Source organism: Bubalus bubalis, chromosome 17 (genome assembly GCF_019923935.1).
Source record: "Bubalus bubalis isolate 160015118507 breed Murrah chromosome 17, NDDB_SH_1, whole genome shotgun sequence".
Classification (NCBI taxonomy): Eukaryota; Metazoa; Chordata; class Mammalia; order Artiodactyla; family Bovidae; genus Bubalus; species Bubalus bubalis.
In genome coordinates this window covers 58,933,237-58,949,998 of record NC_059173.1, presented here as the reverse complement: position 1 = coordinate 58,949,998, position 16,762 = coordinate 58,933,237, and the positions used below count along the sequence as shown (strand labels likewise).

The following is a 16,762-nucleotide window of genomic DNA, read 5'->3' as shown; positions in this document are numbered from 1 at the left end:
AACTACCGCACAATTGCACTCATCTCACATGCTAGTAAAGTAATGCTTAAAATTCTCCAAGCCAGGCTTCAGCAATATGTGAACCGTGAATTTCCAGATGTTCAAGCTGGTTTTAGAAAAGGCAGAGGAACTGGAGATCAAATTGCCAACATCCCCTGGATCGTGGAAAAAGCAAGAGAGTTCCAGAAAAACATCTAGTTCTGCTTTATTGACTATGCTAAAGCCTTTGACTGTGTGGATCACAATAAACTGTGCAAAAATTCTGCAAGAAATGGGAATACCAGACCACCTAACCTGCCTCTTGAGAAACCTATATGCAGGTCAGGAAGCAACAGTTAGAACTGGACATGGAACAATAGACTGGTTCCAAATAGGAAAAGGAGTACATCAAGGCTGTCTATTGTCACCCTGCTTATTTAACTTATACACAGAGTACATCATGAGAGACCCTGGGCTGGAAGAAGCACAAGCTGGAATCAAGACTGCCAGGAGAAATATCAATAACCTCAGATATGCAGATGACACCACTCTTATGGTAGAAAGTGAAGAGGAACTAAAGCCTCTTAATGAAAGTAAAAGAGCAGAGTGAAAAAGTTCACTTAAAGCTCAACATTCAGAAAACGAAGATCATGGCATCCGGTCCCATCACTTCATGGGAAATAGATGGGGAAACAGTGGAAACAGCGTCAGACTTTATTTTTTGGGGCTCCAAAATCACAGCAGATGGTGATTGTAGCCATGAAATTAAAAGATGCTTACTTCTTGGAAGGAAAGTTATGAGCAACCTAGATAGCATATTCAAAAGCAGAGACATTACTTTGCCAACAAAGGTCCATCTAGTCAAGGCGATGGTTTTTCCAGTAGTCATATATGGATGTGAGAGTTGGACTGTGAAGAAAGCTGAGCGCTGAAGAATTGATGCTTTTAAACTGTGGTGTTGGAGAAGACTCTTGAGAGTCCCTTGGACTGCAAGGAGATCCAACCAGTCCATTCTGAAGGAGATCAGCCCTGGGATTTCTTTGGAAGGAATGATGCTAAAGCTGAAACTCCAGTAGTTTGGCCACCTCATGCAAAGAGTTGACTCATTGGAAAAGACTCTGATGCTGGGAGGGATTGGGGGCAGGAGGAGAAGGGGACGACAGAGGATGAGATGGCTGGATGGCATCACTGACTTGATGGACTTAAGTTGAGTGAACTCTGGGAGTTGGTGATGGACAGGGAGGCCTGACGTGCTGCAATTCATGGGGTCGCAAAGAGTCGGACACGACTGAGTGACTGAACTGAACTGATACCTATTATTATCATCTTCCTCTAGGTAAGTAGGCAGGAGCTGCTCTAGGTCTGTCAGGGATTCTAAGTAGAAGATATATCCTTGGGAGATTTATAATCTGGTTGGAGAGACCAGGCACATGCAGAAAACAGATTGTGATTAAGAGACTCAGGGACAGAGTCTCAAAACTGGAAGGGCAGTGGCTGAGGGAAAGAGATCTTCTGTGCTTCCTAGGCCATTGAGGGGGCTTCCTGGGTGGAGTTAGTGGTAAAGAACCTCCTGCCAATGCAGGAGACATAGAGTTGGAGGTTCGAACCCTGGGTTGGGAGGATCCCCCAGAGGAGGGCATAGCAATCCATTCCAATATTCTTGCCTGGGAAAGCCTATGGACAGAGGAGCCTGGTAGGCTACAGTCCGTGGGGTCACAAAGAGTTGGACACAATCAAAGTGACTTAGCACGCATGGGCCACTGAGGAATGAGCTAAGGGATGCTTTTCATGGAGTTTCTTTGCCTAACCTAACACTTCTGGAGAGTAACCTGAGTTCGAGAACTCTATCTGTGAATCAAGCACCTGTACCACATATTCTTCTCAGAACAATCTTCTCTTCTAGGGAAACAGCTTTACCTGCCGGTTAGGGACGTATTTGTTCAGGAAGAAAGGAGATTGAGATGAAAGCATTTTGGTCTTCTAAAGAATATTGGCAGATATTTAATTCATGTTCAAAACAGCATAGCTGACCTTGTACAAATACTCTTGATACAATTGACTGGAAACCAAACGGCCAGGTCAACGAGGTTTTACGGTATCTGCAATCGCCTTTTTTCCGTGTCTCCCCTCTTCTACGTGCTTCTTTCTCTCAGGACTCTTGACTGCTCTTTTGCATCCTTCACTGATTAATATTTTACTTTTTTTTAAAGGATCAGATCTAAGTCATTTACAACTTATAAATTTAAGTCAATATTTGTACCCAATGAAACTGACCCTTAACATTGCCATATATTTTGGGGAGTAAAATTTTGAAAATAGAACATGAAAAGTGAAAAAAGGCAAGAATAGTTTGAACAAGAAGTTTGAGTATAGAATATTTAAAAAATCAGTGTTTATATAGTCAATATGGATACTTAAGAAAAGCTTTAAAAATTCTACAATAAAAAATAATTTTAAAATCGCACATGTACATTAGATCATAAGATAAAGTTTAATACATTTGATCATGTTAAAGGACACAAACACAGCCAATCTAACCAAATTTCAGGCATGCATTTACATAAATATATTAAATTAAGAAAAGAAATTATACACTTAAACATCCTTTTCACCTAAAAATCATTAAATCCACAGATCAACAATAAAAACCAATTCTCTGCATTTATCACTTCAAGATACAATTGTTCTATTTTAAAGATAACACAAATACACTTGTTAGAATTTATATGCATTATACATATATTATATATTACATAGATAGTGTGTATACATATGTAGTGTTTGTACAGATAGATAAATATATATACATGGGTGTGTGCACACATACAGATACACACAGATGTATTTTAGGCCATCTGTACTATTACTGCTGGATTTTGATGTTGAACTGAATTAGAGCAGTTGGGTGCGATTACTGTCTTCTGCTTCAAATGCACCCACTGGGCTCACAATCTCCCATTATAAACATCCTTGCCTTTTCTATAGTACATAAATCGTGCTGGGCACTTCAATAAATCTTTGTTAAATTAATGAATGGATGGATGGCTGAATAATAGAAGATCAATTAAAAAGAACTAATAATAACTTGGTAAAGTAAGTCAAATTAATGCAAATATAGAAGGATTATCTAAGCCAATGACTTTGCGTGTTACTTTTCCAAAGAACATTTATAGAAAACAACTAGTACATATATTAACCTGCTTTTGTTACTTGTTCCCACAGTCTTCTGCCTCTTATTAACAGAAATCCAAGCAAAGTATCTTCTGTGAGTAAGGTTACAGACAAATTGCCCTAATTGTCAAAAATCTAAAGGAAAATCAACAGCTAGGAAAACCAAAACTTAGAACACTTTAGCCATTCTAAAGTTAAAAGATAAAGTTAACCATTCTTTAAAGCTGGACAGAATTAATCACAGATAAAGCCAGGAAAGACATGGTTTCTTTACCAATTTCTTTTATGCTTATTAATTATAATGATTTGATAATTTTTTTTTATTTTAATTAGCTGGGTTTCTTTTAAATAGACTTCTTTAGCATGTCCTAGGGAATGAACTCCAAAAATCTCATAGAACCTCTGTATCATTTATCTTGTTACTCCATAGTTCTTGGTGAAATGCAAGTCCAAAAATGTCCTATGAATTGAATGAGATGTGGGAAATACCTGATATAAGGTTGTCAGTTTGATTTCTCAATAATAGTATTATGAATGGAATGTATTAATGTGTTAATAGTATTAGGTTCTACTATACATAAACTCCTAATTTATTCTATGGAAATCATGTCTCTGATTTTAAGAACATAAGGTGAAGAAATACCCAACACACTTTTGGGCACAGACTACACCAAATCTGATCACACATTGTTCGTGTGAATGGAAACTCTTGGCTAGTTATTTTTTAGTGCAAAGGGAAACGTACAAGAGTTAGTTTCTAACTGTGAAGACAAAGCTTATTTTCTTTTTAGCCATTATGAATTTTCCATCCCTGTTAATATTATTTTTTTTTATCTTGTGTTAAAACTTTTTTTAAGTTAAAAATTTTTTAACTTGAAAGATTACAGTCAATTGAAATAACTGACCATTTATATTAATTTGCTTGTGTATAAGTAATATAAAATCTACATATGCAAAAAAATACCCTGACCAAAATGTGATGTCTGACTTTGTGATGTACATGAGATGTACCTGAGAACTCATATTGAATTGGCATCATTTTTTTTGTTGTTGTTAAAAGCAGTGACAAGTTTTAAGCTTAAGCTTTAGGTTAATAGAAGGGATCATTATTTTTTATTGCTTTCAATCAACTTGTAGATGATTTATACAAAAGAAAGAGAATGTATCTTTCTTTTGGGTGCATCTTGGGCTTACATTTAATGAAGAATCAAAAGAGCTTATCTGATAAATAAGTAAATCTCTTCATAGTCACTAGGGAAATAATCACTATGATTGAGAAGAAAATAGCACAACACTTTCTCCCGCTCTCCTGAGTACACTGTACTCCCCAAAATAGTTATTTTAAGACAATTTTCAAAACCTATGAGTGGCTATTAAGAGCAAGAAGTGTTGCAACTGGTTAAGATTAACGTCCGGCAGGTTTTATGGTCATGTTTTTTATATTTTTAATATCAAAATGCTTCTTTTATTCAGTTGCTCACCTTCTCTGCATCATATTGATTATAAGAGGTATGACTAATTTGTGTTTGTGTGATAAAGAGAAAGAAGGTAAGATAGAATATATTTCTTTAGGATATTCTAACGAGAAACTTTCTAGAGGTATTGTCTATAGTCACAGTAACAGGCCCACTGACTTCTTGGCCGTAATAAAGAAATGGGTACATTTTCAAGGCATGGAACTTTGGTCTGAGTTCTTTGCAAGTTCATGGTTCATTCCAAGGGTGGGGTAAAGAGATTCTGAAGTCTCCACTGAGGGACTATGTAATTTTTTCCTCATTGATTTGGGATAGTCTTAAGATTATTCAACCATCCATAGAGATGGTTGTTGTTTGAAAAGGAAATAGCCGCTACCTTTCCCTATTGTTAACTCACACTGTTGGACTGGGGACGTTCTTTCTAGCATCCAAGATGGAACCCCAGCCGAGCTGGGACATCTAGGCTGGGAGTCATGCACTCTTTTTGTCACTTCTTTCAATGACTGCAATAGGTCAGTCTAGTCTGTTCATCACTGTCTGCTGTTCTTTATGATTTAGAGTTTGAACAAATGTGGTACTAGGAGAGGAATTTTTCAGGCAAAATCAGTAGCAAGCTGCTCTAGGATATCTTCATTAGTGTCCTGAGGACATGTTTGTTTAGTCAAAACCAATAGAAACAGAGATGAGAGAGGTTAACAAGAAAAGGGATGTATGGGGGTGGGGAAGAAAAAAGAGAGAGAAAGATATCATAGGTAACATTCTTTAGAGATGCTCAGAAACTTTATCGAGCAGCCAAATATAAATGCCTATAATATACCTTATTTTCCCTCTTAAAAATTTAGTCTTAGTTTTTATGTTTCAAAACTAAAAGAAACTAATACAGTTTAAATTAATGTGCACTTTGAAAGACCCCAGATGCAGCATCTAACCTAAGATCCTAAACCTAGTAGATTTCTTTTTAGTTTATGATTTGGAGATAAAAACAATATTACAAAATTGTTAAAAATTATTAGTACATTATTATGTAATTATTTTCAAATAAATAAATGGAGAAGTGCTTACTCTTAAATATATAAATGAAAAGGAGAATGGCTTTCTATTTAAGTTGTATGTGTAGGTTTCTTTGCTCTTCTTTATGAGATAGTCCATTAATCTGAGAAAACTTCTGAGTATTCTTTGTGATAAAATAAAAGGTATAGTTTACAATAGCCATATTGAAGGGAAATTCCAAAAAGAAAGCTAGAGATGGAAGCCCTTTTTATCATTATTCAAGTTTCTTAAATCTTCCCTTCTTTGCACTTTAATGATGTGTCAACTCATTTGTCTTCTTATTACTTCAAATAACTAGCAAGAAAATGAAGTTCTATCAACCAGAACAAGAGTTTGTTAGAAGCAGTGGCAGAAAATATTTTGCCTCAACTCTTTATAACTACCATCATAGCATTTTACATTAAATTGATCCCCAAAGCTTAAGCTCTAGAATGGAAAAAAGGAATAATAATTTACATTTTTATGTTTATTGTATCTTTATCTCCCACATCTATATTCATACAGAGGACATTTTCTTTCATTTTGATTATGTGCTTTTTTACTGAGTAGATATTGCCATTCATGTGATGAAACAATTATTTTTCCCTAGCTCATACTTTTTAACCAATTCCTACTTGCCTCTCATCATGAATTATTTAAGATCATTCTCAGTCACATATATATTTAAAATCTACTTGAAGGGAAAGGTCAAAAGTTTTTTTTGAAATGATCACTTAGTTTAAAATATGTAGGTATTAATCCGCCTTTGCTATTTACTTCTTTCCTAGGAACAGAAAGAAATGATTCCAATGACTGTATTTGCTGGGGTTTAATGTCAGTGGATCTGTTTTCTTTTTAGAAAATTTTGATCTTTTATTCTAATGACTCCCCATAGAAAAGGCAATGATACCTGGAGTACATATGTTTTTCTAAGTCATTTGAAAGTCTTCGCTTGGGAAAGGACTATCTAAAAAAAAGCTGGGTCTGGTCAATTTAATCTAGATATTTTTAAATAAGAGAACTAATGGCAATAGAACATCTTTTCTTTTATAAAGATTCTTTTGGAAAAGATGGAAAGATTCAAGATGTCAGAAAAAATGCTCTTTTTGTTTTTTTTTTGAATTTGGCTGAATATATGGCAGTATCCTTATTGTTTTCAGTGAAACTATGAACAGGCGAATGTGTAATAAAACTGCACGATTTGACAGATTTAGACAGCTGGCTCCCTCACAAGAAGCTCACATTTTGTGAATGTCACCCACGTTGAATAAGAGATGAGGAGATGGTAGGGTCCATTTACAAAAATGGTTGTCAGGACATTTTTTTTTTTTAATTGTAAAACTTTCTGTGATGGAATTCAGTAAAAGGGCCATGAAGAGAAAGCCACAGGGACAAAAGACTGCTATTAACCTACAGATGCGGGCTACGGCAGGGTTCACTGCAAGATTTGCCACACTGTTGGGCCAATGAAGTGTTCGTGTGACTAGAAGGGACCACCCCTTTTCTGGGGTAAGAGGGCAATTTGGTCTCCATGCTCATTTAATCCTGAGATTTCTTTGAATAGACTGTCCATTGAAATCTAAATTGTGCAAAATTATGCATGCACTTTTTAATGCAGGCTATTGTTCACTAAGCACTGAACCAAGACTTGTCAACCCATTTCCATTGGGCATGAGGTCACTTGAAACTTAAGCAATCATATATGGCAGACAAGAACAGGGTACTTAACCAAACTTTCTACTTGGTGGTTTCTCCCTGTGCTTTCATTGCAAATCTCTTGCTTTCCAACAATAAACAAATACGAGTTGCAAGGTTTTGTTTATTTTTTAAATTGACGCTTCTGTTCTTAAAGGTAAGGAGTAGGTTTGGGAAGTCAATCTGTGTTGTATAATCTGCCCTGCTCTACAGTTTAGACTCTGGAGGGAGAGATGTTAAAGAAGGGCAACCGAAAGTGGGGGCCCACATGTCATGAGTCGATGTTTCTTCAGAGGTGCAAAATGTCCTGATAATTCTTTATAATCCAAACATGGCACGCTGACTTCAAAAACCACGAAGAGAAGCGTCTACCTGAGTTTCTGCAGTTTAAGTTAGAACATGATATTTCTTGAAAAACCCAAAAGAACATTTACAGGATATTTATTCATACATGAACCAGAGAGGATTTTCATTGAGTTCTGAAGGAATGTACACATTAAAAGTCATATTTGGCAAGAATGAACATATTAAAAATTCGTACAAGTGACAGCTTACATAGGCAAGATTTGTTCAAAACGAGTGAACTCTTTTTCCAGTGAGGTTCGATTCAGTGTGAAACCCACAACATTCTAATCACATATTCTCTCTGACAGGCTTGCTATGGTGAAAAGCATTTTACGAATGTTTAGTGCTGGAATTTTATAATGAGTGGCTGTTTTCTTGCTTTTTCATCCGTCGTTAATGGTTACATGTTGGCACAAAGATACATTGCTAGATTAGATCCACAGCACATTAAAGGCTGTTTGCTTTCTCACTCCCCTTCTTTCCAATTAAGTTGGTGAAAAATGTAACTTTAGTATTTTACAGGACAGGGTAAAGGTGTTTCATCTAGGTGATGTCTATATTATAAAAATAAAATAAAAAATATAAATATGTAACACAAACCCAGTGCCTATTGTTAAATAAACTATACAATAAAAGCAGACCTTTTAGGAAGATTGGTTTTAGAATATGCTGTTATGATTTAATTGAAAACACTTGAAAACTATCTTGAAATTAAGCTAGAGTAACCAGATTTCTCTGCCAATAAAAAGGTAAGTGCGTTAACATTCTATAATTGGATACATTGATAAAAATGCAGATTGCAATTTTATACCATTGCCCACTTAGAAATTAATCAGGGCTGAAACATTCTCTCATATTATAATCCTTTAATATTAATATAAAAATATGGCCTTTTAAAATTCAATCCATCAGATTGCACAGTAATGTTTTAAAACTCCATTGAAGTAGACTTCAGTGATTACAGACAGAAAATTCCTGGGAAATCAAATAATCTCTTCTGGTGACATAAAAATGCCGTTACCAATTTACAATGGAATTTCCGGGGAAATTACTCCACGCAAGGAAATACATATTTTTAAAACCCATCTGTTATGCAACCACACGCATAGGGGTTTTGAGTGTGTGTGTATACGTGCATATGTGAACAAACATGCCAATATACACACACAAGACCTGCACATTTCTGGAAATGACTTTTAAATTAATCAAAGAAAATGAAATCACAGGAGTGTGTAGCAAGATAACAGTTGTTCTTTTTAATGACAGGATAAAAAAATAAATGCCCACTGGAAAGGAACAGTCAAACAGTCCCAGAAACTATACAATGTAACTGGTTAGATCCAGCAAATAAGACGTCATGTCAATGATCTGATCAAGAATACCTGCCCTGGTCACTCTGCGGAGGTTTCTGTCCACTTGTTCACACTGAGCACCAAGATATCCTTTTTTACAGAGGCACTTGTTGGGTCTAACACAGACACCACCGTGGCAACACGCTGGCTCACATTTCGCTGGAAGAAAAAATAGAGCAATACAATCACGTTCCATTCTGTAGGTCAGAAACGGCGCTGAATATGAGGCCAATAAATATTTGATGAGTAAGGGAAGGGAGGGAAAGAGGAGAAGAGCAGTCCCAAAATGACCCCAAAGCTAATAAATACAAAGAAAGAAGATTTTAGACTTCCAATTATTTGGGGGCCAGAATGCAGCAGACAGTGGGAGATATTTCTAGAGAAGCAGATCACCCAGACCATGGGAAACAATTTCAATCCATTATAGAATTGACTTTATGTAAACCAAGGACCCTGATGCTGGGAAAGATTGAAGGCAGGAGGAGAAGGGAACAACAGAGGACGAGATGGTTGGATGGCATCACCCGACTCAGTGGATATGAATTTGAGCAAGCTCTGGGAGATAGCGAAGGACAGGGAAGCCTGGCGCGAAGCAGTCCATGCAGGTCACAAAGAGTTGGACATAACTTAGTGACTGAACAACAACATCGAAACAAGAATTTCAGTTCTTTACAACTTCTGTTTCCCTAGGCCATCTCCAACAGAATGTCTTCCAAGTACCTCTGGTTTCCATTCTTCCTGGCTAGGACCTCACGGTGGGAAGGGCATGGCCAGAGAGAAAGACCCAGAGGCTGGAACATCAACAGTGTAACAGCAAGAAATGGTTAGCTTTTTATTTTGGTTGGAGGGAGGATCTATTATGTGGATTCCCTTGGATTCTTCCCTTTCCTTGTTCCCAGGGGGTGCACGGTATATGTCTCATTTCTGATTACACCTTGAAGCCCTTTCTTGGGGGTAGTAAGGTTGCCCAGTGAAAGAAGTTTTGAGCAATCCTTTTCAGGGTACTCTACAGCACAAGCCTGCCTCAGAAAAGAATGTTTACCACTACAATATAGGTAGGGAAGGTAAAGATTTACTGTTAAAATGAGGCAGAGACATAAAATTGAGCCTATAACTTAGTCTCTTACTGATAGGATGAATCTGGGGTGTGCAGCCACTGTGCTGCTGCTGCTGCTAAGTCGCTTCAGTCGTGTCTGACTCTGTGCGACCCCATAGACGGCAGCCCACCAGGCTCCTCTGTCCCTGGGATTCTCCAGGCAAGAACACTGGAGTGGGTTGCCATTTCCTTCTCCAATGCATGAAAGTAAAAAGTGAAAGTGAAATCGCTCAGTCATGCCCGACTCTTAGCGACCCCATGGACTGTAGCCTACCAGGCTCCTCTGTCCATGGGATTTTCCAGGCAAAAGTACTGGAGTGGGGTGCTGTTGCCTTCTCCACTGTAGACAGAATCAAATTCCTTAAATACATATTCTTATACTTCTCTGGGATAGTTCTTTTAACCTTTTCCAATGCATTAATAAAAATCCAGGGGTCTGTGGCTGGTATATGGGAAAGAAATGACATGGAGAAAATAGACTACAATAGTCTTTTAAATTTGTGGGAGGTGAGCAAATTATGTGAGTATATGAATAAAGTTCTTGGTTGGGTCAAAACCAAAGAAAATATATTACTTTAATAAAATGATTCTGGTTTAATCTTATATATTCCAAGTATTTAAATTGATTTAATGAAAAGATGAAAAATACTTTATGAAAATATAAATGTTCATTTATATCATATTTTATCATATATCATATATTACTATTTCATTTATAACATATATTATTATCATATATGGTATATATGAAGCCACCTATATTCAAAATTATGTTTACCCTCAGCCTAACATATTGCTACTAGCAGGCACTCAAAAAATTTTTCTTATCCAATGACTTGAGGTGACCTAAGAGTCAAATATAAGCAAAATATAAGTAAGGGATAAGACAGAATGGACACCAGGTAAAAGAAGTTGAGAGAAAAGATATTATCAAGCATCAGAGGAAGCAGGGGGAAGAGATATCATCAGGAATTAGAATATTATTGCATTTAAACACTGATCCTCATTTTTTTGCCAACTAATGAAAAAATATAGAATATGAATATTTGTTTTAAATAATATAATTATTTTATTTCTGTTGTTTCAATTATGATACCTTTTTCCTAGATATGTAACCATGGTATCAATCAGTCACATAATATTATTAGTGCTGAAGTAATTTAAGCTTAAAATGGATATTGTCTATGTGACTTTAAATACTGTCTACTTTATTTTGACAATATATAAAGTAAGCAATGTATAGCTATAGTATTTTGAAACAAATACATGTTAGAATAAAGAGAGATGGCCTTTATGAATGATTGATACTTTTAAATATTAACATGGGACTTAGAATTTTATCAACAAGAGAGACTATACTGTTTGAAATCTTTTGTAAATAACACGTATATGCTGGTTATTGAAAATGTTCTTTCAATATACCCACCTTAAGCTCTAGGTCTCTAAATTAAGCTAACTGTCTTTACAACAGGTAGAATTTAAACACAACTGCGTGTATTTGTGGAAGTCACAAGTTAAAGGATAGAATAACCCTGGAATGAAACTCCTTTGCTCTCTGTGCGGCTGCACACCTAGCTGATGGCCGACAAGGGAGTGGCAAAAAGAATGAAGAAAATCTCATAAAATGACTCTAGATAACTGCGTTTTCCCCTTTCCTATAAAAGCACCAACTGAAAACCCCTATTTTCATGCACTGCAGCAAGAAAGCAAGCAACAAGTAGAGGGAGGGCCTATATGGAGTGTCTGGAAAATTCTGGCACTCAGAAAGGGACTCTGGACACACAGGGCATTGCTGCTGTTGTTTGGTCGCTCAGTTGTGTCTGACTCTTTGCGACCCCATGGACTGCAGCACACAAGGCTTCCTGGTCCTTCACTAATCTCCAGGAGTTTGCTCAGACTCACGTCCATGGAGTTGATGTTGCCATCCAGCCATCTCATCCTCTGTCACTCTCTTATCCTCCTGTCTTCAATCTTTCCCAGCATCAGGGTCTTTTCCAGTGAGTCCACAGGTTTGAAATCTCAAATCCGGGACTGAAAGCCCACAAGGATGATCTAGTTGGGCTGTTTTCACTTTTGATTTTGTGAAAGAAGTCAATTATCTTTATAACTAACTTATATAAATGAATTATTTACATCAGGAAAATGGCAAAGTCTTCATGTATAAATTCAGAAACAAGCTGAGCATTACTGTTACTGTAAATGGCTAGTTTTATCTTATTCGCCTTGTTCTGTGGGGGAACTGTACCTCTCGGTTTGTGGGATCTTAGTTCCTGGAGCAGGGATCGAACCTGAGCACCCAGGAAGCTTGGAGTCCTAAGCACTGGACCTCTGGGGCATTTCCCCTTTTCATGTTATAGCTGAAAAGTTCATGCCCTTTTATCAGTCTCTCCCTATTTCCCCCGCCCCTAGCCCCTGGCAACCACTTGTCTGTTTTTATGAGTTTGACGTTTTAAAAAAACAAATTCCACATATACGTGATATCATGTAGAATTTATCTACTGTCTGGCTTTTTCACTTAAGATACTGTACTCAAAGTCTATCTCCATGTTGTCAAGAATGGCAAGATTTCCTACACGGCTGAATAATAGTCACTTGTGTGTGTGTGTGTGTGTGTGTGTATAACATCTTCTTTATCCACTGACAGTCACTTACATTGTTTCCATATTTTGGCTACTGTGAATAATGTTGCTATAAACATGGCTGTGCAAGTAGAAATATCTCTTTGAAGTCCTTTTTTCAGTTACTTTGGATAAATACTTAGAAGTGGCATGTTGGATCACATGGTCGCTCTATTTTTCAGTAAATGGCTACAGCTCTGAACATTAGATCATTCTAGAAAAAATAACTAACGTTAAGGTCTTGAGTTCCTAGAGGCTGTCGCATGCCCTCTCTTTCCCAGGGACAACAGAAATACTCACCGACTCTGCAGAAGTCCCCTTCCCAGCCGGGACTGCAGCAGCACGCTCCCGTAGGGGTGCAGTAGCCGTTCCGACAGAGCCGGGAGCACTCGGACGTCAGGGCCTGGGCGGGCCGGACCACGGCCCTGCATTCCTCAGGCAGCAGAGGTCTGCATCAGAAGACAAAATCAAAAGCGCATTGTGGTTGAAAATCAGCACTGGGATAAAATCAAGTGATTTTGTAGCTGACAAAGCATGTCTCTTCCTTTCTATGGAAATTCTTCTTTTAAGTCATTCAGAAAGGTCGTCGACTTTCTAAGAAAACATACACCCCTGAGAAAACAAAATAACCAGTTTTGAACCAAAGGGAACACATTAAAATGGTTAAGAAACTATCACGATCAAGATTCATTGATTAAAAATGTAATGACATTACACCAATATTTTGGTGGGGCTTCCCTGGTGGCTCAGCAGTAGAGAATCCGCCTGCAGTGGAGGAATGCAGTGAGAGACGCGGAATTGATCCCTGGGTGGGGAAGATCCCCTGGAGAAGGAAATAACAACCCACGCCAGTATTCTTGCCTGGAGAATTCTATGGACAGAGGAGCCTGGTGGGCTGCAGTGCATGGGTCACAAAGAGCGGGACATGACTGAGCGACTGAGCACACACACAATTTTTTGGCATCTAAGAATTCCTAGCAATTATAATTTAAAAAATGAAGATGTATGGATATTTGAAAGCTTTTTTTTTCCTCCAGGACTCCAAAAGTTTTTAGGAATAGAAAAAATAGGCACATTTGCCAATATTAGGGGGCTGAAGGCAGTCATTAAAATGAGTGCTTGTAGCCTAAAAAGCTTTGAAATTGCTTTTTATTTTCATGTTTCTTTTGAGATACTTTTTCCCAGAATGACTGGTCTTGAAAGGACATAAATAATACATGTGTGTTTCTGGACTCAAAGTTTAAACTCTCTATGCAATAAATGATCTAAATAGAGAGATTTTTATATACATATGTGTATATGTGTACATACATATTTTTATAATTTTACTTTATCCTGCTATAAAGAAAAAGAATGCTAATAGTAGCAAACAAAAGTATCTTATCTGTCACTTAAAAAGTCACAGACTTTGTTTTAACTGCTCGACAACTGCCATCATTTAAAGAAGGACCAAGCTGCCTCCAGAAAACTGTCATAAGTCTTCATGTTTTTGAGTGAGAGGTTATCTTTCAAGGTGGTTCAGGCTGGAAGCATGATCCAACTGCTCATGACCTCATCTTTGAGAAAACATTTGCAATGGCCCTTTGCTATCAGTCTCCTCTACCTGCGCCTCAGTGTGGTGGGAAAGCTCTTTTCAGGGAAGGAATGTAAACAAACGCTTCATCACCAGTCAAATCAGCACCATGAAGAAGGCCAAGTCAGTTGGAGTCCTTAAGTACCATAACAAAGAAGGTGATAATTATGGGTCAGGACCACCACAGAGCTAAATGACAGAGCTTTCAGAGAGAAGCAAATAATTAGGCCCCGCAGCCTTAGTTTTTTTGAGACAGGTTATCTTGTCATGCCCCATGGCAATGTGAACTGTGATAATAATTTGAGGTCTGATCTGAGACTGTTTCTACAATGACTCAAAACCATATTTAAAATATCCAGTGACTTCTTTAGCTCTTCTCTCCAATTAAAACCCACTCTCTGTTGAAAGTGTTGTTTGGGATGAACATGTATGCACTGCTATATATAAAACAGATATCTAATACGAACCTAATGGATAGCACAGGGAATTCTGCTCAATATTCTGCAATATTCTAAATGAGAAAAGAATTTGAAAGAGAATAGATACATATATATGTAGAACTGAATCCCTTTGCTGTACACCTGAAATGAACACAACATTGCTGATCAACCATCAGTTCAGTTCAGTCGCTCAGTCGTATCCGACTCTTTGCGACCCCATGAATCGCAGCACGCCAGGCCTCCCTGTCCATCACCAACTCCCAGAGTTCACTCAGACTCACGTTCATCGAGTCAGTGATGCCATCCAGCCATGTCATCCTCTGTCGTCCCCTTCTCCTGCCCCCAATCCCTCCCAGCATCAGTCTTTTCCAATGAGTCAACTCTTCGCATGATCAACCATACTCCAATATAAAATAAAAATTTTTTTAAATAAATTACTGATTTTTGCAACTATTGTGACAATTCAGAAAACTCCCTTAAATTGACTCACCCTTTTATTTAAATCTAGAAATGGTCCAGTTTATGTGAAGGTACTTAAGACATTCTACATTTTCACTCTGAACACACTAATATTTTCCTTGTCTCTCCCCACCACCCCCTGCCCCAAAGAAGTCTTTCTGGGAGTAAGGGCAGAGGGTGATATGGTGGAGAAAACATTAAATGGCCAAGGAAAGGGAGGGAAAAATCTTTGCCTTCCTATTTTGAATAGCCCAAGTCTGCTCAATTTTTCCCTCACATAAAATTCTTATTTTGTTTGAGATACTATGGTGGCATTTTGACCATCAGAAGAGCAGTTTCTCAGAAGTCATGATGTTCTTCTGAATTACAGATCACCACATTTACTGAGTGATATTTGGTAAACAGGTATTGTTCACATTTTCCTGGTAACTGAGATTCTATTTATCCAGTTCTATTTAGGCTACCCACTCCAGTATTCTTGGGTTTCCCTTGTGGCTCAGCTGGTAAAGAACCCACCTGTAATGTGGGAGACGGGTTTGATCCCTGGGTTGGAAAGATGCCCTGGAGAAGGGAAAGGCTACCCACTCCACTATTCTGGCCTAGAGAATTCCATGGATTGTATAGTCCATAGGGTTGCAAAGAGTCAAACACAAATGAGTGATTTTCGTTTTCACTTCGTTACTAATGAACAAATGTTACGTGTGAACTAATGATTTTCATTTCACTTCATTTGTTCATGCCCTTTCCAATTTATTCAAGAAAAGAGACCCAGAAGTAGAGTGTGTCAGGAATATGTTACATGCGATGGAAAATGTGCAGTCAACATAGCTCACATGCTACTTGATTATATGGTTTACACCTGAGCAGATGAATCTAAAGACAAGACACCATGTGATCAAGAATGACTTCGATCAAACAGCTACAACCAGAAGATGTTGCCTGTTTGAAGCAAAGTATAGGGTCATTGAGCCACGTGCACTGGGAACAGATACGGCAGCCTGAAGCACAGGGATTCACAAGCATGGTTTTTCAGGGCAGGATATCTGATCCTTGTTTCCCGGCTGATCCTCCAATTAGACAGTTTGATTGATTTTCACCAAACATTCAAATGTGTGTAAACTCAGATTATGGAGGGAATTCTGATTTTTTTTTTTAATTTTGCTTAAGATAGAGCAAATGCTTATCTATCTGCAGATGCGATTGCTTCATGCTTGGGCTTGTTTAGTTTATATAAGACTGTGTGGCTGTCATATATAAACATGATTCCCTTAAATTTTTATTTAATTACCTACAAAAATAACTTTATTCTTTTATGAAGTTGACAACTAACATTCCTCACTTAGCATGTTAAAATCCACCTCTCCCTTCCCTTTAAACTATTATTCTATTGGGAACCCTTGAACATGAAAATGTACATCAAACATAGCCCATCATGTATTGGACCTCACTTTCCTTAAGAAATGAGGAGTCCTAGTTCTTCTTTCCCTTCCCCATTGAAATAAAAGCTTTCTGAGGGCAAAATCTGTATAT

The 16,762-nt window shown here is 37.5% G+C and overlaps 1 protein-coding gene across 1 annotated transcript in view; it reads right to left on the bottom strand.

The window, feature by feature from the left end:
- Window positions 1–2,451: 2,451 nt before the first annotated feature.
- LOC102407049 (hedgehog interacting protein) overlaps window positions 2,452–16,762 on the bottom strand; it is a 113,793-nt gene continuing 99,482 nt past the window's right edge. The window contains exons 12-13 of the mRNA XM_006063792.3: window positions 13,061–13,209; window positions 2,452–9,205 (exon numbers count right to left, since the gene is read on the bottom strand). Of these exons, the coding sequence (XP_006063854.2) occupies window positions 9,012–9,205; window positions 13,061–13,209 (343 nt within the window). The 3' untranslated portion in view covers window positions 2,452–9,011. The remainder of the gene's footprint in view (window positions 9,206–13,060; window positions 13,210–16,762) is intronic.